Here is a 23,138-nt window from a genome sequence, read left to right as displayed (position 1 = left end):
GCTTTTAATCACTAAGATGTTTTTGCTGAAAATGTGTTTGAAATGTTGAAAAAGTGGAATAAATGAGGGTCTGTGGTTTTTCCATGTTTGTACACTCAGCGTCTGGCTAAATGTTTAGAGAATAAAATTATGAAAAATTAATTATGAATAACTACTCTTAAGGTGAATTCAATGATTGGATTCTAACCATCTAGTCCAAATGACTTAATGACTTTCATTTTCCTCTTTGTAGTCTACAACCGAGGACTGGTTTGCTTCAACTCTAGAATTGTTCCAATCTCCATCCCTTACCAAATGAGTCTTATTTGACTTTTAAGAAACATGATCGCGCGCGCGAGAAAATCAACTAAAGATGAATGATTTTCATATGGAGTTTGTGTTTTATTGAGAATGGTTTTTAAAGAACAGTTATGTAATTATTAAAACTCTTCATGTTAGGTTGCATATGATCAGATTTATGTATATTAAAGAAGAGATTGTACATTTGAATGTAAGTTGATTTTCACTAGGCCATCTAACACTACAAATCTTTGAATTTACCCAAATAAATGTTATTGGTGAAATTATTAAGGCCACTCTACGTAGTTAAAAGGGAGGTTTATTTTGTGGGGTAACTTACAAGTGAAGGGATAGTTTACAGGGTCTGGGAAAGGTGTGGCGCAGTCTGGTGGTGTTCTCTGGAGAACTCTGCTTGGTCTACCTCCAGCGTCCAGGGTCCAGGAACCAAGAGGGCAGGCACATCCGGATCTTGGGTCTTCAGGGTCCTCCCTTGGCCCCGCCTTGTAGGCGTGACAGTTACTGAAGCCTCAATGGGGCTTGGAACTTCCAGATCAAAGCTGGAATGGCTACCCACTACAAAATGTCTTGCTGATGTTTTTTTTTTTTAAAAAAAAAAAACTGATAATGGAGAGTCCTGTTGTAGCCATTACTAATGTGAAAGCGTCTTTGTTACTTCCAGCTTGAGTATTTTTAGTGGTACAAACATTTGGTAGGACTTTAGGCAGGGTTAATCTCAGGTTTTGTCAGTATAAGCTGAAGTTTGTATTTAGCAAGAACCTTTGTGATTTATTTTTTTTTTTTAATTCAGATAAGGTCTCACTATATAGACTTAGCTGTCCTGGAAGTCTCTTATGTAGACCAGGATCATCCTGAACTCACAGAATCCACCTGCCTCTGATTCCCAAGTGCTAGAATAAAGTCATATACTATCATGCCCAGCCCTTTATGATCTTTTGTGAGATTATACTGTTCTATTAAACAGAATCTAGGCCTTTTTGTTCCTTTCGTGTACTTATTCATCTGTATGGCTGTCAAATTTAATCACTTAGCTCATTCAGTACTTATAACATAGATGCTATGTAATGTTAACCTTAATTTCTTCATCTCCCCTATAATGCTGTATACACTATTATAAAATCATGAATTCAGCATGGTAGCTTTAGTATGGAGTTTTATATGCTTTGCTAAGTATTCCCCTCACCTCCATATCGATGTAAATACTCTCTTTAATTTAGTATTAAGCCCTTCCTCCTTTTGTTCTGGCCACTTATGGTGATTTTATAGACAGGGTTTTTGTGATTTTAAATTAATTTTTTCTCTGACATTTTCATACATGTATAAAATACCTTTTAATTATTCTCTTTCCATCCCTGTCAAACTATTCTCCATATAAATGCCTTTCCCCACATTCATGTCATATATATGACATATATATATATATATATATATATATATATATATATATATATATGCATGCATGCACTAAAGATATTTTGTAATCTTATATGCCTGTTCTTACTTGTTGACACTTAGTGTGCAGACCCTGACTGGTTCAATTTCAACATTTCCTTTGAGCTTTATTTTCTTTGTATGTATTTAAATTTTTTTATTTATTTCATGTGTATGAGTGTTTTGTCTACATGCATGTCTGTACACCACCTGTGTGCAGTGCCTGTGGAGTCCAGAGAGGGTATTGAATCCCCCTGGGAATGGACTTACAGATGATTGTGAGCTGCCATGTGGGTGCTGGGTCCTCTGGAAATCAGCCAGTCCTCTTAACCACTGATCCATCTTTCCAGCAAGCACCCTGATTAACCACTGATCCATCTTTCCAGCAAGCACCCTGAGTTTTAGTTTCAAACCCCTGCTTTCTTTGAAGGTTTTTACTTAGGTTTTCTCCATAAGTGTCAGAATCTTTTTTATTTTTCCCCTCTGAATGATGTACGTAGTCCAGGTGTCGATATGGAAAGCTCAAGGGTTAGCAACAGAAAGAGTTGAGTTTTTGAAGGTACTGACAACCTTGCTGTAATATTATAACTTTCTAGTTTTTTTCATGCTTCCTAAAGCTTGGTTCAAAGTGTTCACTTTGGTTTGGATAGCTATTTTGGGGTCAATAAATTCTGTTCCTGAGAAAGAGATTTACTAGGCCCAAAGGCTGCTATGCTTCCCTCTCCAGCTGGATGCCAGATTTCTAGACCACATGTTCTCTTGATTGTGATTTTTAAGCCCAATGTGTGACACATTTTCAAACATATTTGCTAGGTATGTATGAGAAAATAGGACCTTTCAAACTATAAGCAATTCAGAATCCTCTGGGTTCCACTGAATAATGTGCTTTCATATTGTGATTGCATGAGCTGGGCAGAAAATTGAAAACTTGGAGGAAAGTTTTGGTGTCCATGACTCTGTCCTTATTTCTGAGGAATTTAAAAGTTGGAAAACTCATTGCAACTATTTAGTGTCAAATCTAGGATTTAAATTCTGAGAGATTGTGCTTTTAAATTGAACTTTAACATTGCTTCTCAACAGTACACACTTTAGGAAGTATTAGAGATAATTGATCAAGGTAGTGACTATAAATTAATAGCATCTTGTATGGCACAAGATGAGACTTCCATAAATGTGAGCCATTTTTATTCTTCTTTTTTTTGTGTGTGTGTAATGTATGTGTTTGTGTGGGTATGTGCATATGTACATGTATATGTGTTCATGCAAGGGGTAGAGGTTGAGATTTCTTCATCACTTCTTACCATATTTTTGTGACAAAGCCTCTCACTGAATCAGGAGCTCACCTGTTGGCTGTGCTGGCTGGCCAAATTGTTCTAGAGATCTCCCTGTCTCTGACCCTTTCTCCTCAGTCTTGGCAGTACACACCTGTGCTACCTCTTCAGGTTTATGTGGGTAGGGATCAGAATTAATGTACTAATGTTGCAAGGCAAGCACTTTACCCATTGAGACATCTCCCTAGCTTCAATGTTAACTGTTAGTAACAACTACAAATGAAGACTGTTTAACTAAAATACCAGCTTTTGTATGGCATGGCAGAATGAACACACTCTCATGTTTTATTGACTATTTTGTGATCCCTAAAATCACTCTTGGAGTTTTTAATCAATACAATTCCCAGTATCCTTGTTGATTAGAAATTAATACAGAGAAAATTTATATGAAACCTAGTTGGTTTTTTTTTGTTTGTTTTTTTGATCAGAATGTAGTAGAAAAAAGTGAACTCTTACAAGAGTACAGTAGAAACATGCCAGATCTTAAAATTTGGGGCTAGTATTATATGAACTGGAAGAAGGGTGTCAGTGAAATTGCATTTACATTAGTGGAAGACACAGACCTATAGTTTCAGTAAGTGCTTATAACCTTAAAAGGACGGCGTTGCCTTTTCTGTGTGGATTCAGAGATGCTGAGGATATGCTTTTGGTTGTCAGGAGTATGGGAAAATTCCTCCACAGCCAGGAATTAAGCTGCAAAACAGATCTGACTTGTTATTGAAAGAAACCAAATAAACCAGGCCAATTGGTTCCATCACTCATTTGGAACCCAGACTGCCAAGGTAGCATATGTAATGAAATTAGATTGTCAGCTCTTCATTTGTACCTTAAAAGCCTCACGTATTTTAGCCCAGGAAATGAACCTTCCTTAGTCTCTGTTCAAGATTGAAGTAACCAAGAGGTTACTTTATCCCCATTGGCTTTGGTAACTACTGGGCACCCATTTAAAGTTCTTTGGAGTTTTTTAAATATTTGACATGTAGTTAATTTACCACATCCCTTATTTAAACTGAAGTCTGGATTTAATTAACATGCCTTACAAATGTAGGCACAAAAGTTATTTCCCAACTTATTGAGGCAAATGGGAGCTGAAACTGATAAAGTTCATAGAATTGTTTTGTTGTTGTTTACCTCTTTTTTTCTTTTATTTCTCCTTCCTCCTTTTCTTCTAGTGCTGGAGATGAGCTCAGGTCTTCTGACATGCCAGGCAAGGTACTCTATCACTCAGCCATATTCCCAGACTTAGAAAACTGATTTTTTTGCTGAAAGTTGACTTAAATTACAGAGTTCAGATATTGCTTTCCAATCTCAGTGTTAAACCTATTTTAGGGACAGGGGAGGTGGCTCAACTGTTAAGAGCACATACTGCTCTCTTAGAGGATGGTGAGTTCAGTTCCTACATGAAGCCAGTAAACTCTAGCTCCAGGGGAGCCAACTTCCTCTTCTAGCCTCTCACTCCCTCTTCTGGTTTCTCATGGCACTGCACTCACATGTACACCCCCACCCCCATAATAAAAATAAAATCCCAAAGCCTGTTTTATTTATAGCTTTCCTCTGCTGTGGGGGTCTTTAAATCTTTCCTTTGAGACTTGTTGAGATTGACCTTGTGAGATAGAAGACAACTTGTCCCATCTAGGCTAAGTGATTTTATTATTATTGTATTGTAACCACACAGCTTTCTTTAGCATTAGCAAGTACGTTGACTACTTCTCTAACGTTTAATTAAACTTAAAGTTCTAAATTTTTACATGAAGAAATTTTCTATAAAGAATTGGTTTTGACAATCTAGTCTAAGTCACTCTGGAATATGAAGAAAATATCCAATTCCTGTTTTAGGAACCTTGAGAGGCGGACACCCTTAAGTCTGTGTGAAGACAGAGAAGTAGAGAACTTACAATTCTGTCCTATTTGTGCTTCCAGTATTCCAGTCTTCATTCTTTCCTACAGCAGCCATTGCCCTATTGCCATGAATTCTACACAACTGATTTATAGGCACATCTTCTCATCACATGTGTGCTAGAAAGCCTCTAGAAATAGTAACCTCAGACACCAGGGGTCAGCGCTCTCATATGTACACTTCCACATGATTCATTTTCGTAGCAGTCTCCCTTCATGCCTACTACAAACTTCAGCATTGGTCTTTGAAATGAAGGTACATACGGGACTCTCCCAATATTATCAGCCATAGTATTTCTTCTGTTGTTTGACTGTTTTTATTACTGCCCTAATAATGAATAGATACCAACTGTTGAGATTGAGAGTCTACACTCATTTGCTATAATGCTATGATAAATGCAGGTAGGGAAGTCCTCACTGGATGCTTCCTAAGTATAGTGATGGATCTCTTTATGCTGCAAAGATCACTATATGCTACCTTAGTTTACCTTGCTGACACATAATCATTCTTACAAGACTCACAGTTTTGACCAGAGAGGGTGTGACTCATGGTAGCACAACTAACAGCATGTTTGAGTACCTGAGTTTAATCCCCAGTACTGCAAAACAAGAGAGTTAGTAAAGTACTTGGGCTATTTATAAATAGTTGAAAGATAAATAAACATCATGTGATATCTTTTTATTATTATTTTGAATGGGGGGAGTTGGGAGAAAGTGCCAGTGGAAATTTTGGCTGCATTTTCAAGAGTTTCTCATTATAGACAATGAGATTGTAAAACATTGAGTGCTGGTGAGATAGCTCAGTGGGTTACTACTTGCCCTGTAAGCCAAATGCTCTGATGCGGATCGGCTACCAAAACTTGTCCTTTGACGTCCACATGTGGGCCATGGCATAGTTACAAACGGGCACGCACACTAAGAAATACATAAACAAAATAGACACAGCTTCACAGAAAGATGCGCCCATTTGAGCATCATCTACTGTACAGTAATGATCAGAAGAAATCATTGCATCTATTTTTTCTTCTATGACCATAGATATGAACCGAGATAGGTCATTTTGTGGGTTTGTGAAACAGAATAACTTGACTTAAATGTTATTTTTTAAAAAGGTATCTGATTTTTGTTAGCCTGGGGCTATTGTGGAAAACTGCAACAGAAGTTGAACTAAATCATTGAAAATGTTCTGCACAGGAGTGAAATGTCCCTTTCCAGTCTTCCTTCTTTCTCTGGACAGAAGACTTGAGTATGCTGTATGGTATTTGTGAAATTGTGGTCTCTCTGAAGTGCTGTGCACTTCCCATATGCCCTAAAGGGTGCAGTGTTGGGCCACTAAGCAAAACAAAGGAGGAGGGAACCAGGACCTGAAGCAAATTTGAAAACTTGAAGGCTTTTAAATCTTGTCAGCCGGCCAGTTCAAGCAGTGTATGGCAGGTGTGTTGGATATTTGTAAAGCCAAAATAAATGGCCACAAGAAATTCAGAGGCAATACACATGTTAAGGAAAGCTTAAAATGGAAAGAAATAAAACATTGTATTCATTGTTCATTCTGGAGTCCTATAAAAATAATTTAAGGAGTGCCTCCTCAGTCACTGTAGCTTTGTGATCTTTGGAACTAACCAGGCACTGGTCATGTTTCTGTTATATACTGGCTTGTAGAGACAGTGAGAAAAGGCATAGATAAAAAGAATGTAGGGAAATGGGACCAAAGTAGCTGATGGTAGTGAGTTTGCACTCCTGGAATAAGTTCCTGTTGCTGTCAGATCAATAGAGAGTAGTTCTTCCTACTTTTTGTTTGTTTGTTTTGTGTGTGTGATAATTTTTTATGAAAAAATAAAAAGAATCCTTAAAAAACATAGTGTACATCTTCAAAAGATGCGCTTATTGGTGAGTTTATTGAGTGTGCAATTTTAAGTGCTTATAGTTTCCTTGTATTTTATCAAATGGTCTTATAGATGAGCATTATTTTGAAATTTAGAATTGTGGGAAAATACTCAATTTTACTGTTCCAGTGGATTCAAAATTTAGAGAGGTGGACAAAACTCTGACACTTAAAAAGTACTCAGTGATGAAACTCCTTTCTAGCAAGGTACAGCTGAAAGGCTAGTAATATTAAATTACCATGCCACCCTAATATCCTTCAAACTAGGAATCCTTAAAAGCAAAACAGTATTTGAAATTCAGATGACAAGATAAAAGGAAAAAAACCCGAGGAGCCATGTTCTTTACTATCAGGGATTTATACTCTAATACCAGAGCAAAGTTAAGTTGTGAGGTCAGGTAGAATAATGAAAAAAGTGATCTGTGCCATAAGAAAGACCCAGTATGTTGATATTGTTTAAAAGGTTGATTATGGAGTCCAACTGTCTGCATGGCTCTATCACCTACTTAGCTATGAGAAGTTGTGCAAGTTAATTACTTAACCTTCCCTACCTCCATTTTCCCATCTGTAAGATGAGAGCAGTAGAATCCTCTCCAGGAAGAATCTAGGCAGCAATTAATCTTAGTGTGAGTAATTCTTCAGTATTTCTCTTCATGACTCATTTCTGTGCAAGTGTTTGAAAGTGGATTTAAGAGTATTATGTCATAATGCTTAGTGAGTTAGAAGCTTGTGTTGAGTTCACAATATCTATTGTCTATTTCCAACCATTCATCAACTCTAATATAATCCTTCCAGTTCTCTGCATCTTAGATTAGTTCTTTATCTAAACAAACATAGGAAATTCCACAAAACCAGACATCTTATCAGTATCCTCAATAGTGCCTGGCACATAGCAGATACTGAATACATGTTGGTTCAGCACAACTTGGGGATATTATGAAAATGATGATGCACACCAGGCAAGAATGGAATGTTGTGAAGGAAACTTAAGTATACCACAAAATGACTAGCTTTCCTCTTTTAAGATTCCCGAGGGAGATAGATGTCTCTGTCGAGATATGTGCACAAGACTTGGAGTCAGAAGATACTGCCTGGGGTCATGGCTCAACCACTCATAGCTTAGTAATGTCAAACAAGTGGTTTAACTTTATGAGTTTCATTTCTTTCATCGGAATATTTCACTTATCACTCATGGTTTAGTGTATTTTGAGATAGCATGAGAAAGTCTTAGGGTTCCATTCTCAGCATTTCAGAAAAAGCCCCCAAACTGCAGTCTTTTTGAGGGATTCACAGATAAGTGCAATCCAAGCATGTGAAAACTGTAATACAGACAAGAACAAATGCACTAATTTCATGCTTTGCATTGGAGAACTATAAATCAGAAAAGTCCAAACTGTATTGCTGTTGCTCAAATATAAAGCAGCAAGGCTAAAGTTTTACTGTCTCCCAAACAAGAGGATCTTAAGAATATAGGCTTTTATGCATAGTCTTTCAAGTACAGCTGCATGAGAGACCTCCACATTCTTACAGGCTCTTTTTGTTGTTGTACTTCATTTCTTCTGAGTCAGCTCCCCAAATATTTTCACCCTGAAGGAAGACATGTGCTGGCTAGAACTGTATCGAGGAATTGGCCAGGGTCCCATCCAAGGTCGTAGACCAAAAAAAAAAAAAAAAAGAAAAGAAAGAAAAAAAACAAACGAAAAACAAACCCAGTCCTTCTACTCCCACTCTCGATGTTACATAGAATGCATGGCCAGAGGCCAGTTCCTTTTTGCATTTTTCATTTCTGTAAGTTCAAATTAAAATTTATAATTTATATCTATGTCTCTATATGATGGACCTCTGTAGAAAAGTCTTTCTCCAGATCTTCACTGTTTATGTTCAGAGCAAATCCTCGACCCTTATAAACATTTTTTTGTGCTTGCTTTTCTGTCATATATTTTCAGGCGGCCTATGTAATTTAGTTGTAGGATTAAGTGTGAATGTAAACTTACACACCTCTGGAGCACACTCTCTCAGTGTACTTTCCATAATATACTGAGCCACTTAAAATATATGAACTGGCTTTACTCTTGTACATTAACTTAGTTAACTAACAGTGCTAAGATTTAATGTCTACGATGACTACAAGAAAGCTTGGAATAGCTATTCCCATTACTCAATGGAGTTGCTTTTTTTCTTTTTTTTTTTTTGTATGTTTGTTTTCTTAAGCTTTTGAAAGAAGCATTTATTTGTAGTATGTGCATTACAGGAAACACAACACAAGAAGTCATTTAATTTCCCAATGGTAACTGGAAAGTCCAGTAATGTTGAATTTCTTCTGGACTATGGAAAAGACAAACAAAAAGTGGTTGAACGTGTTTAAAAATTAAGTGAAATATTTTCAAGGGTTTTAAGTCCACTTTGGATGACATTAACAAACAGTTGCTTTATTTGCTGCTTAGAGCTGACTTTTGCTTTACTCTTACTTCAGGTTGTGTGCATGGTATAGTACCAGCAAAATAACATTGCATGTTTCTTTTCAGCTGAGTTGCTTGCCACTGTTGCTGGTTGACACTGGGCTAACTGCAAGTCTTCAAGCTGCATAATATCTAACATGTTGCTTAATAGTGTTTTCAATCTCACCTACTTGTGTATGTTGAAATCTTTCTTTCATGAAGGTTAAGAAGTAGCCTGAAAAATACACCCAGGAAAAGCAGTCCTATATTCCCAAAGAATTTTCTAAAATTGAAAGCACATTTTCTCTTTCCATCCCCCATTTTATTTCGTATGAAGTGAGTCTCCAGCTAGTTGTGTCATGATTGTTTCATATAAGTTTCCTATGCATATATGTCACCTTTCAGAGCAACTTACATTTTCTTAGAAATTCCTGTGCTCTGAATTTTGAGAACAAATAATAGAGGCTGCAATCAGACGATAAGTTTAGTTTAAAGACAGATTCCTAGAGCCTCTAAAAACCAGACACATACAAGTAAATTGAATGTGTAAGGGGCTGTCATGGCACTTTCTGCATAGTGGACTCCACAATGACTTTCTACCCTGAACATATCAAAAAATAAAGTATCATTTTTAAGAGATTGGGATGTTACCCAGTTTTGCACTACAACAGTATCTAAGCAATTGCTTGCTTTTACTCTGAAAAGCTAGCTGTATACTGGAAAGTGCTCTTTTATTGGTCATAGCTGACTCTTGCAGTGTCAGTGTGTAGATGCTTCCTGTTTTACAGAAGTTACAGCTGCCTTTCTTTCCAAGTCTAGAGTTTTAAAGGAAGCATTGTAGTGTTTTAGCTAATTTCATTTATTTTTTTCTTGCAGGTTCTGAAAAGTGCCTTTTCTGAAAACTCTGCTGCTTGGATTCTACTCTAGAGCTCTCTATCCAAGCCCTCTCCCAACCACCCTCCCCCACTCCTGCCCCTACAAAACTTGCTGTGCTTGTAGTTCACTGTCAGTAACTTGCCCGTTTATTTTTTTCTCTCATTCTCAGTTTTCTTAGTCATTTTCCATCCCCTTGATTTTGCAAAACTATTTTTTAGGTTATAACATCCTCCCAACCTTATTCTTCAGAGCAAAGAATTGGGGAAACAGACTTTTCTCCCCCTGATCTGAGACCATTCCACGCGTTGAAGGGCAGCCAGCAACATATGCTTTTCGTAAGAATAATTGAAAACCTCAACTAGACAGCATAGAATTCTTTTGAAAGTCTGCCAGTTATTTGAAGCAAATTCAGCAAAGGAACAACATATAGCATTCAATATCTTAATCTTTATAGTTGCCTTCTTAGGACTTGGTCTCTAATTTTATTTTTGGTTATTCTGATACAAAGTTGACTTAATAAGTGGCTTTTTGTGTCTGACCAGATAAGATTTGACTTCAGTGAGAACCTAAGTGCTAACAAACACATTCCACCAAATCAACCTGCTCTCACTTCACATTTATTTCAGATTCGCTTAACGCCTTGAACCATCCACTGTCATACTATTGTCCGAAAGAGGGTGCACTTGATTGCCATTTTGCTTTCAATATGACAGCTGTCAATGTCGCTCTAATTCGAGATACCAAGTGGCTGACTTTAGAAGTTTGTAGAGAATTTCAGAGAGGAACTTGCTCTCGAGCTGATGCAGAGTGCAGGTTTGCCCATCCGCCAAGAGTTTGCCATGTGGAAAATGGCCGTGTGGTGGCCTGTTTTGATTCTCTAAAGGTGAGTGCCACGTGTATGCACATAATTACTTCAATGTGTTCATTTCTAGACATTTAGAAGGAAGATGTACTAGAAAAGAGTAAAATTAATAAGAGCATTAAATTATGTGTTACTTGCTTTAAGAGTAGACACAGCCTTTCTTTGTGCTGAACTAAGCCAGTAAAGAGGCTCATTCTACCAAAGTCTACTTATCAAGATAGACATACTTATAAAATAAAAACTCATGAATTTTTGTAGGTCTAAGGTATTATATCCTAGATGAAGTTTAAGCTAGTTCTCCATGTGTATCTCTGGTTTGTAACTTACTACGTCGAATAAGCTAGCCTTGAATTTATAGCAACCCTCCTGCCTCTGCCTCCTGAGTGCTGGGATTGCAGACATGCACCACCACACCTGAATAATTTACCAGCTCAGGAGATTTTAATTTCTATATAGAATTTAGACTTTAAAATTTTATTATGATTATTAATTTTATTATATCTGTGAATATTTTGCTTGCCTATATGTATGTGCAGAATGTCCATAGTGGGTACCCATGGAGGTCAGAAAGGGCACCGTATCCCCCAGAACTGGAGTTACTGATGGTTGTGAAACAACACGTAGGTTCTTGGAATCAAACCTGGGTCCTCAGCAAGAAAAACAAGTGCTTTTAATCACTGAGCCATCTCTCCAGCTCATGAAATTAGGATTTTTAACACAGTGATCAAAATTATCATGCAACAAAGAAACTTTTTGATGAATTACAGTATACATATAGCTTATTCTGCATATTAGTAAGATATAAATGCCTGACACCAGTCAGCTCTCAGAGGATAAATAAAGTAAGACAAAGCATATAACTTAAAACCTCATTGTTCAGGAAGATTAGGCATATTGTTATAAAAATAACTTCACTAAATTTTCTTCTTGAACACACAATTGAACAACTTCTGATTTGTAAGTATCAAGGAAGTCTTAACTGTCAAAGTTGTAAAGCTTGAGTAAAGCAAAATTATGAGGGCATGTGGGTGTTATATATAGTAAGACATATGATTGTGTAACATGAGAATGCATTCGTTTTCAGTTACCTTAAAATAAGGATAAGAATATCCAAATTAAAACAGAGATGCAAAAAGTGTGGATGGATTCTTGGTTTAATTAATAGATTTGACATCATGCATTTGAAATGATTTTTGAGATTACAGCCAGATGAAATAGGCTTAAGAAGAATTTTTTCTTACTTTTTATTTATTTAAACAATTTTTTCATTTTACATGTTCTCCCCAGTTTCCCCCTCTCCCCTTTTCTTACTCCCCCTCCACTTCCCCCATCCTACCCCTATCCACTTCTCAGAAAGGGTAAGGCCTCCCTTGGGTAGTTAGCAAACTCTGGCATACCAAATTGAGCCTCTCCCCGCTGCATCAAAGCTGAGCCAGGTATCCCACTGTAGGGAATGGGCACCAAAAAGCCAGTTTGTGCACCTGGGATAAGTCCTAGTCCCCCTGCCAGGGGCCCTATAAACAGATCAAGCATCACAACTGTCACCCACATTCAGAGGGCCTAGAATTTAAAAAAACAATTCTTGATACTATGTGACTGTCATCATGATCAACTTCACCTTACTAACATTTTTATTACTGGCTGCATTGGCTATTAGAGGTCCATTCCTTTGTTTGCTAGCTTACTCAGAATACGTTTTCAAGTGCTTTACTACGAATGATTGTAGTTGAAGTTTTCCTGTGTCCAGCCAGCTCCTGCAGCTGCTCAGACCCAAGTAAATACACAGAGACTTATATTTCTTATAAACTGTATGGCCGTGGCAGGCTTCTTGCTATCTAGTTCTTATATCTTAAATTAACCCATTTCTATAAATCTATACCTTGCCATGTGGCTTGTGGCTTACCGGTATCTTTACATCTTGCTTCCTCTATGTGTGGCTGATGACTCCTGATTCAGCCTTCCTGTTCCCAGAATTCTCCTCTCTCTTTGTCCCACCTATACTTCCTGCCTGGCTACTGACCAATAAGCACTTTATTTATTAACCAATCAGAGCAACACATTCACAGCATACAGAGCGATATCCACAGCAAATGATTCTCATGATTGGGGCCAGAATTGCTTTAGACTTTAGAGTTCTTCAGATTTGGGCATATTTTCATGTACATAATGAGATATCCTTGGAATGTGATCCAACTTTAAATAGGAAATTCATTTATATCATATATATCTACATATATACATACATACATATAAGCCATAGGTCATTTTAATACAGTATTTTAGTTCATCTGTTGATTGTATGTAATATGAAGTCATGTATAGAATTTTTGAATTACGGTATTACATTGGTGCCCAGAAACATTGGATTTTGAAACTTTTTGGCTTTTCAGATTATGGATGCTCAACAAACGTACATAGTTTTACTTAGTTCTTGGTTGCTAGTTTTTATTGTGAACCATTCCAGTTCAATAGTAGAATCTTATTATGGATAAAAAGAGATATTATTAAATCGAAAAACTCTGAACTGCTTTTATTTCAAGCATATCTAAAAACTAAAAATGTTATTTTTTTGGCTGGTGGCACACAACTTTTATCCCAGAATTCAGGAGGCAGAGGCAGGCAGATCTCTGTTGAGTTCAAGACCAGACTGGTCTACATATCAAGTTTCAGGACAGCTAGGGCAACATAGTGAGACCCTCTCTCAAAAGAAGAGCTTATTTGTTTCTTCATTCTTTACTCATTCATGCTCTATCTACAGTCATCTTCTGTGTATTGCTTTCAATCTGTTGCTACAGGACTAGGTTGTGTCTTGAGGCAAAACAGAGCACTGAGCTAAATAGTGACATCTTTCACCCAGAGCTCTTGCAAGTCCAGAGCACTAGGCTCTTTGTCATCTTGGTTCTGGAGATCTAATATAGAGTCTGCATGAGCCCCACTAATCTGATACTTCAACTCCTTTTTCTCTCAAACCTTGAGTGATGTTTTCTTTAATAAATACATAATGCCTTCACTACCTAACTTTCATAATGTCTATGGAGATTCCAAAGAGACAACACAAATGAGAAACAAAAATTATAACTACAAAGTGAATCAAGTATAAGGTTATTTTCTTGCAATTAGTGAAGTGTTTGTTTTAGGAGCTATTTAAAAAGGTTTCCATTTAGGTAGAGTTTATAACTTAATGCTGCAAGTTCATGTGCCCAAATCCATTGCAATTTTATTTCTAGAATTTACACATCACTGTTCTGTGCTTTATTCTGTGGTAGGTAATTCATCACAGACTGTACATTCTGTCTTTCTAGGCATCAGAGAATGAGGGATATGTGTGACTTTCCTAATATTTGATATACTTTAGGTCACTGTTCCTATTAAAGGCAAAAGAGTACTTACTATAAGGTAAACACATTGAGGAAAATAATATGAAAAATAGTTGTTTAGAAAACACATACTGGGCATTATAGCTTGGAAAATGTTTAATTGAGGTACTAAATAATGACTAATGAGTATATATATATCACTTAATTATTTTCATATGCTATATACTCTCCTAGATCCATTGCTCTTAAAATAATTCAGGCATTATGTTAATATCTTGATGATTAGTCACACAAGATAAAGGTGATTTACATAATCCTTACAGTTTTAATTCATTTTCATGAAAACCTCAATATTTCAAATATATAAAGAATTAAAAGGTTTTGTATATTTAATTTGCCATTTAGATAGTACATTCATCAGAGTTCCATGTCTGTAAAAAAGCTTTGTAGTTCTTTTTTATGTTTCTCCTTACCCAAGATATGCATGAACACTATACTAAGATGAGAGTAATTGACCTCTGCTGATTGTACTCCTATCACAGTCGTTGCTCCTCTTGAATTTGTATAATTGAAACGCCATTAAAATTTATCTGTGTACTTTTTTATCAGTGGTTAAAGAAATGAAGCAATCATTTGATGATTTGTGGGCTGTGGGTTTTGTTTTTTGGGTCATGAGTGTGCGCATGAGTGTGTGTGTGTATGTATGTGTGTGTTCATTCCATTAGCCCTAGCTACTCAACCAGATGATGGTTCTTTGCCTACATAATAGTTACAATAGGTACTGTGTCCTATTTTCACCTCATAATGAAAGGAGGTCATGAAAATAGGAGGGTGAGCTGAATGGATGATCGTGCATTGTGCTTTAAGAGCTCTGCTCATAACTGTATAAATGCTGCATGTTTAATGATGAAGGTTGTGCCATTTTCAGATAGGAATCTAGCTTGTGAAGCCTGTAGACTAATTCTCAGCTACATAGAAGAGTTTCATGTCATGTTGCTATGCCACTGTTTTTTACTCAATTGCCTTATCTTCTTGGCACATTTATTTCAAAACTTACCTTTAGTATTGTTTAACCCATTTTATACTGATTTCTTGGCATTACATGCTGTCATTGATTTAGATTGGCATTTTAAATGAATTCCCCTTAGATTTAACAAAAGATCATCTGCTTGTGCTTGTTTTCATAGCCAGCTTACTCTACATCAAAAATATCAGGCATATCTTGAACCTTCTTGCACTCTTTTCTTGAAGCAGTGTATGATATCATCCACCTGCTATGCAGGAAATTATTGGTGAAATTATTAAGGCCACTCCACGTAGTTAAAAGGAGATTTATTTAATGGTGTAACTTACAAATTAAGAGATAACTAGTATTTCATTATAACAGATCAACAGCAGTTATATCTACCTGTCATAATCACTACTATGGGTAGTTTCGTAAAAACGACTTCCTACTTAAGCCATAAGAGCAGTCATACTCAGAGGATAATTATGTAAATCCATACATATTCTTGAATGATGAGAACTGGGAGAGTGATACACATGAAAGACCTCTAAACCATGTCTTCAAACTTCATGTATGATTACAAGTACAGTGATAATATGACAAGTGAAACTTGTTATATAGACATATCAATATAACTCAGCCCATTGTAGGTAATAATTGGCCCTACGATCCATATGTTCTATATTTAGAGCCACCAATCACAGCAGTTTTCACTAGCTTAAAACTTAAGTATTTGGGAGCTAGCACAGTGGTTGTTTGCCCAGCACAGTCAAGGCCCTGAGTTCGATCTCCAGCACCACACAGGAAAAGACAATTTTAACTTAATATTTGCTCATCCATGTTTGCTTAGGCACAGCTTGCCAGAAATCAGATCATTAGCAACATAACCTCAAGGGTTATACAAAACATAGAACCAAACTGATTGTGAACTCTAACAGAGAGGTTTGTCTCTACTATAAAGAGAGTCATGGAAAATAATGCTTTACTTTACAATATCTTCTTTGATACTGCCCTTAGAAAGGAATACTCCTTCATTTATAATAGTCTTTTGGGGAAATTTTCAAAAATCTCTTGAATGAAAAATAGATGCATGATTACCCAAACAGCCTTAGTTTATTTCAACTTTTTGTTTTGAAATGAATTTAGACTTACAGAAAAATTGCAAAACTAACAGAAGCACTCCCTGTACACTCCACCCAGATTCCTCTAGTGTCAACAACTTACATTCCACTCATAATACAATTATCAAAACCAGAAAATTAGCACTAAGCAAAGCTCCTAAAGTAGTGGTTTTATTTAAATTTCCCCAACTGGCTCCCAAAGGCTCAGTGGTTCAGATAATTAATTTAAAGAAGTTCTTATGTCTATAGCATTTCAAACAAAACTAGGAAATCAAGAATTTTGACTGCTGAAAGACTATTCAATTAAAAACTTTTACCATTTATGCATGAGGAAACTGAAGAATTAGTGAGAGAGAGAGTTAATTTCTCAAGATCATTACAAAATTATCAGAAGACCCTGATGATTCCAATCATTTGAGTCTTTATTACATGAGAAGAAAAAAATGGAGAAAATATTTAAAAAGGCATTTAAATTAAGGTTTATGGTTTATGTTTAGCTCTTTTTCTGTGGTTATTGTTGGTGACGGGGTCTTAGAGTAGCGCAGACTATTCTCTAATTCTAAACAATTCTCCTGATTCACCTCCCAATTGCTGAGATTACTGATAGGAGCCATAATGCCTGACTCATACTCTTAGTTTATTGTTAATCATTTAGACTGTTTGTTCCAAAATGGAGACCAGAAAGGAGATACTGTTGGCTGAGGATGTTATTTAACATTATGATGATAGCTTTGCTCAATTCCCAAGCAACAGAACACTGGTTGTCTCTGTTCCCTTTTCCATTCTTTTTCCCAAACACCACATTGTTGGGTTAGCTAACCAGATTAGTGGCTGATTTTTCGTAATGTTCCCTGATGTCTGATGTTGTCATGTACTTAGTAGTAAATTGCTCTGGCTAGCTGATGATATCTGTTACCAATCACCCGGAAATATTGTACTAGTTGTTCAGCCTCAAAATGGATTATTTTTTAAAAATAACTTCAACTAATTTAATTTACCTAAAATGTTTTATAGGACCATAGCTCAAGGTCATTTCTCTCTTACCTTGCAACCAAGTAGCAGTTGGGCAGGAATGTATTTGCCAGTTCGCAATTTGATTATACCATTACCATGTGATAGGAGAAACTTGAAAATCTGAAAATTAAAAAAAAAGTGTATTATATGTCAGCTCCTTGGTTATGAAGAAATTCTTCCATGTTAGGGAAATATAGAAATAATTTTATTTCTGTTAACATAGCTATATGAAGTGATTGCAAATACTGTCATTTTCTAAACCATGTTTTTGTGAACTGTGGATACCAGGTACTTATGTACATTTGGAACTTGGGGATAGTTTTTTAAAAACATGACTTTGTACCCAGAACATCATTTATTTACTGCTCATTTTCTCCCCAAGAGATAAACTTTCTGCCTGTACCATCTTTAAAGTGACTCTTCTTCTCTAAATCCTGTGTCATTTGATCTTCAACTTACAGGCTTATGTGTTTCAGAGAAATCATAGCCATGTACTGTCATTATCTTTTTATTTTCCTGTGCGTATTTAACTATGCAATCGGTGTTTGAGTTTTTTGCGATTATTGTTGTATAACTTGGATATGTAATCCTGTTTGAAGTTTCAGCATTGTTTGGTTTTTCTTTTTCTTTTACAATTAGTTTTTAATTTATTTTTTAATTTTTTTAGAGAGGTTCTATGTATCCCCAGATGTCCTGGAACTCACAGTGTATACTAGGCTGCCCTGGAACTCACAGGAAACCACTGCCTCTACCTCCTGAGTACTTGGGTTCAATGAGTGGGCCAGCATGCCCGGCATGTTTCAGTGTTTTTATTCCTATACTGCGGGTTACTTTACCCAAGGTCAAGTTTATTACCAGATGCCAGAAGTAATTACACATTTAAGTTATACTTTCATACTTTTTTTGTCTTGATGTTGTTCTCTTTAAAAGGTCAATAAATGATTCCATTTCTGTCCATGTTTTATTTTCTAAAAGATCCTCCCTTATCTGGACTTAACCACCTGGTCACTGGAGATAGACTAAATCATTTTTATATCTTGTTTTTGGTATATTTGTGCAATATTATTTACTGTTGTGCCTGATCTGTTATTTGGTTAAAGAACATATGGCTATAAGATCCATTCATTAGAAATAGTTTTTCAGCTATGACTTTTTCAGAAGCATTTATTAAATGTATGCTTTCAGCTGAATGTTTTCTATCATAAATGGACATCCTTTTTTCTGTTGAAATTCATTTTTGACACACTAAAAGTTGGTATAAAAATTAACCTTTGGTCCTACCCATATTTTTCTGGGTAAAGAATGCACAGTGAAGGTAGTTTTCAAACTGTAGAAGTTGTCCCTAAATTTGAAAGTGTAGGGCCCACAGTAGCATAACTATATGTAAAATATAGCAAATTCCCTAAACCGAGACATATTTTGAGTGTTGGTCACAATTTGCTGACAATCTACATAGTACCAATATTCTAAATTTTCTCCATGCAAAAATGAACAGATTGTGCTGTTGCCTTTTTTTTTATTGCTGGGGGTGGAATCCAAGGCCTCTTGCTTGCTAGCTACCAGTTCTACCAGTAAGCTATTTTCGAAGGCCTTGTTTTCTGCTGTTTTGTTTCGTGACAGAGTTTGACTGTGTAGCCCAGACAGGCCTCCAACTCCTAGTCCTCCCTCCTTAGCCTTTCCAAGTGCTGGGGATACAGGTGTGTTTTGGGCGTCAGAAAACTTATTCCCTCTGTGACGTCATACTCTTTATCTAGTTTGTTTTATGACCTGAAATACATTGTATGGACAGCATTGCACTATCACTAATCTTTGACCCAGAGATGAGATTGTTTTAAGACTACATTGTCACATTGTCTTAGACCTGTGTTCATGGGCCTATTTGTGAAAGATAGTAAGACTAACACAACAATTTGAGGATTTTTGACATCTTCAAGAACACTGTGTTTTTGTTTTAAAGATTTCACAAATACCTAATCCCTGACATTGTTTTTCTTTTGTTAATGTTTATGCTTAAAACTTACATGAACTTAAATTTTTTCTAGCTTCTCTAATAGCATAGTTTGGTTCCTTCATTTTTAATAGCCAAGAAAGTACCTTATATGGAAATAAATTCAAAGAGCTGGGTCTGCAGCTCAGTGATAAGGAACATGTTTCATTCATACTTGTAAGACCCCAAGTTCCATCACCAGCACAGAGAAAAATAAGTTCTGGAAACAAATTCGGTCTTAAATGTAACTAACAAACATTAAAACTATGGACATTTTCATTCTGCCAGTACATATAACATAGAAGAAAATATTTCATTTTAAGATATTGTCTTATTTTTCAAGGAAGCTTGAGAATCACCTTAATAAATGCTTCTTTCTTTGGTGAATTACAAATGTAACCATTAAAATATTTGAAATGTGACATGGTATCAGTAAGTGGCAATACACAGAGAAAATGTTACTTTAGACTAGCAGCTCTGAGAAGGGCTCATTGTGCGGAAATCATGAAACTCCTACCATCTATGTTTCTCTTCAAACAACAGCCTTTGGTGGCACATACTTTGGAGGACTATTTGTGGTTTGTTACCTAAATGTCAGGGGTTATTTAATGCTGAAAGTTCTCTTATATCCAATAGAAGTTCTATATGGATTCAATTCCCAAAGACATGATTTGTTTAACAAACAGTTATTGAAACATCTTACTTATTAGACAGTGATTGGGCTCAGCACAAAATTATGGAAGATGTGACTCTTGCTTGATCTCTTATTATAAAGCTGCTCTATCATGTGCATATATGATGTCGCAGTTTAAAGAGGCCAGAGGAAGAACAGGACAGGATTATGTCCAGCTGTAGAGATTAAAGACATAGTCATGGAAGGAGTGGTGTTTGAAGTATTCTTTGAAGAAGGGATAGGCAGACATTCAACTCAGAAGGAGTAAGCTAAGCTAAGTCAGAAAGGGAAAATCGGTGTGTCTGCAGAGTTGAGTGTTAAGTTTGGACAGGCAGGAACATAGAGCTTGAATTGAAGAGGAGTGGGCTTACAATTCAGTGAGTAGGGTGGAGGATGTGACTCTAGGTAGAGTGCATGCTTAGCATGTACAAGGTTCTTAGTTCTGTCTTCAGCACACACAGAAACAATTAGTACAGAGTTAGGACTCTAGGCTTTATTTTATAGCTCTGAGAAATCTAGAATATTTTTTAAAATGAGTGTATATGTGTGTATGTATGTATGTATGTATGTATGTATGTATGTATGTATGTATTTGAATCAAGTCATGGCAGTGGTAAGAGAATGCCATCAAGGGTGTTGGAAATCCAGACAAAGCCATTTGGGTGCCTATTTATCAATCTGTTGTAGCCCGTGAATCATGTGTTCAACTTGACATTGGATTACTTGAACTGATTTGCTGTTACTGAGAATTTTAAAAGTGAAGACTCAATTTCAAATAATTTTAAGACAAAATAATTTTGAATATCATCAGATTATAACACAAATAAATATTTTAAAATAATATTCAATGGTAACCATTTAGGAAAGATTTTAGACTTCCTCTGTGGATAAAATCACTGGCTACTCTTGCAAAGGACCTGGGTTTGATTTCCAGCATCCACAGCCATCTGTAATTCCAGTTCCATGGAATCTGACACTCTTGTAGGCACCAGGCACCACCGTGGTGTACAGACATACATGCAGACAAAACTCCCATAAACAAAAAAGGACATAATTTTTAATTAAAGAAAACTAGAGTTGGGCTGAGGGGGTGGCTGAATTGTCAATGTGCTTACTGTGCAATGATGAAGACCTAAGTCGGGATCCCCAGCACCCACATAAAAAGCCAGGTATTTTAGCAAATGCTTGTAATCCCAGTGCTGGGAAGTGGAGAAAGAATGATCCCTGGGACATGCTGCCCAGCTAACCTAGCATAATTGGCAGATTCCAAATTCAGTGAGAGATCCTGTCTTTTCTTTTTAATGTGACACATGATACAGGAGGATATTTGATATCAACGTCTGCCATCTACATACCTGCACACACATCAGTGCACTCCTCTAAACCAACGCACACATGCACCACACACATATACTACACACACACCCCACATATTTTAGCCTGCCTGTGGTGTCACACACCTGCAGTCCCAGCACTTGAGAGCTTGAGACAGAGGATTATGAGTTTGGGGCCAGCTTAAGCTACCTACTGATAGATACCCTGTCTCAAAAAACAGTTTTTAAAATGAAGTTTTAGTAAAGATCTCCCTTTCTCTCTGTTATATTATTTGTTGTGCATTAGGTTCTGTCTTATTAGCATAACCTTTTTTGTGACTAGCACATAATAAGGCCTTTAAAAGTACTTTTTCAGTAAAACACAAACACCTTGTGGACAAAACTTTTACACAATTATATGCCAACTTTCTTCACTCAGTCGCATTTTAGCCTAAATTTGATGACCAATAAACTGCAGATTTGTGCAAATGGAATTCTATCCCTCAGAATCATAGAACTTTTCTTTGTTCAAATGTTGTTGGATATTCTATAAATGTTGCATTTTGTGTACTTTTATCTTACATTGGGACCTTCAGTGTTTTTCTATATGGATACCATTAAATATTATTTTTAAACAATTGGTGTGATAATCCAGTAAAATTTAAGCATAAATCTGGATAAAAATGTTTGGAATTGAATTTGACAGCACACAGATAGCTCACAAATCAAGGTATTAGTAGAATCATTATTAACTATAATGAGGTCATTTTTCAAAGGATTTTTTGAAAAACATGACTGCCTACTCCAATAAACACACACACACACACACACACACACACACACACACACACACACACAGTTCAATTGATAACTTGCTCTAAATACTCTGTGATATTTGGAATTCTTAGAGTCTGAGCATAGAAAGGCAAAGAAAATTTCAAATAAAGAGAATCCATGCACTGACACTTCAAAAAGTGTTCTGTAACTGCAATTTTGTAGCAAGAACAAGAACCTACTTTGAAAGAAATGGGAAGATACTAAGATAGTAGTCTGAAGATATAATTTTAAGGAAGGGTGTCTAGGCAGGCTTATGAGTTAAATATCTTTGAGTTTTTTAAGTGAGTACAGTCTCTTCCACTTTTTCCATCTTTATGACCATTCCTAGATAGTAATGTCTGGTATTCAAAACAATATTCTGAGGCCATGTAAAATCCTCAGTAACCAAGATAAGAGCCAGTGTAGGCAGCTGACTCTGTTTTCTTTCAAAAACAGGAAAGAAGTTGGGCATGTTGGCCAGTGCCTGTAATCCCTGAATTTGGGAGTTGGAGACAGAAGCATCGAAAGCTCAGGGTCATTTTTAGCTATATAATGAGTTCCTGCCCAGCTTGAGCTCCATGAGACCCTTTCCCAAAACATACAAATAATAATGACAGAAAGACAGATAGATAGAGGCAAGTTCCTGGAATATTTTTTAAATGTTTCAATGAAGAAGAAAATAAGTATTTTCAGTATTTAGTAGCATTCAGTTGAAGTCAGCTTTGACAATGACTTCCATAACAGTGATTTGAATGTATTAATGGACAACTGACCTGTCAAGAGAATCAAGACTCTTTTCTTCAAATTTTGATGCCTTGCTTTGGTGGCATGTAACATCTATTCCATGTTGGAAATGACAAAACATTTTTTAACACACT

At 36.3% G+C, this 23,138-nt stretch overlaps 1 protein-coding gene across 1 annotated transcript in view; it reads left to right on the top strand.

Moving 5' to 3' along the window:
- The first annotated feature begins 10,227 nt into the window (after positions 1-10,227).
- Mbnl3 (muscleblind like splicing regulator 3) overlaps positions 10,228-23,138 on the top strand; it is a 31,685-nt gene continuing 18,774 nt past the window's right edge. The window contains exon 1 of the mRNA XM_059251550.1: positions 10,228-11,034. Coding sequence (XP_059107533.1) covers positions 10,858-11,034 — 177 coding nt within the window. The 5' untranslated portion in view covers positions 10,228-10,857. The remainder of the gene's footprint in view (positions 11,035-23,138) is intronic.

Source organism: Peromyscus eremicus, chromosome X, assembly GCF_949786415.1.
Source record: "Peromyscus eremicus chromosome X, PerEre_H2_v1, whole genome shotgun sequence".
NCBI classification, from domain to species: domain Eukaryota; kingdom Metazoa; phylum Chordata; class Mammalia; order Rodentia; family Cricetidae; genus Peromyscus; species Peromyscus eremicus.
This window is presented reverse-complemented; position numbering and strand designations above follow the sequence as displayed.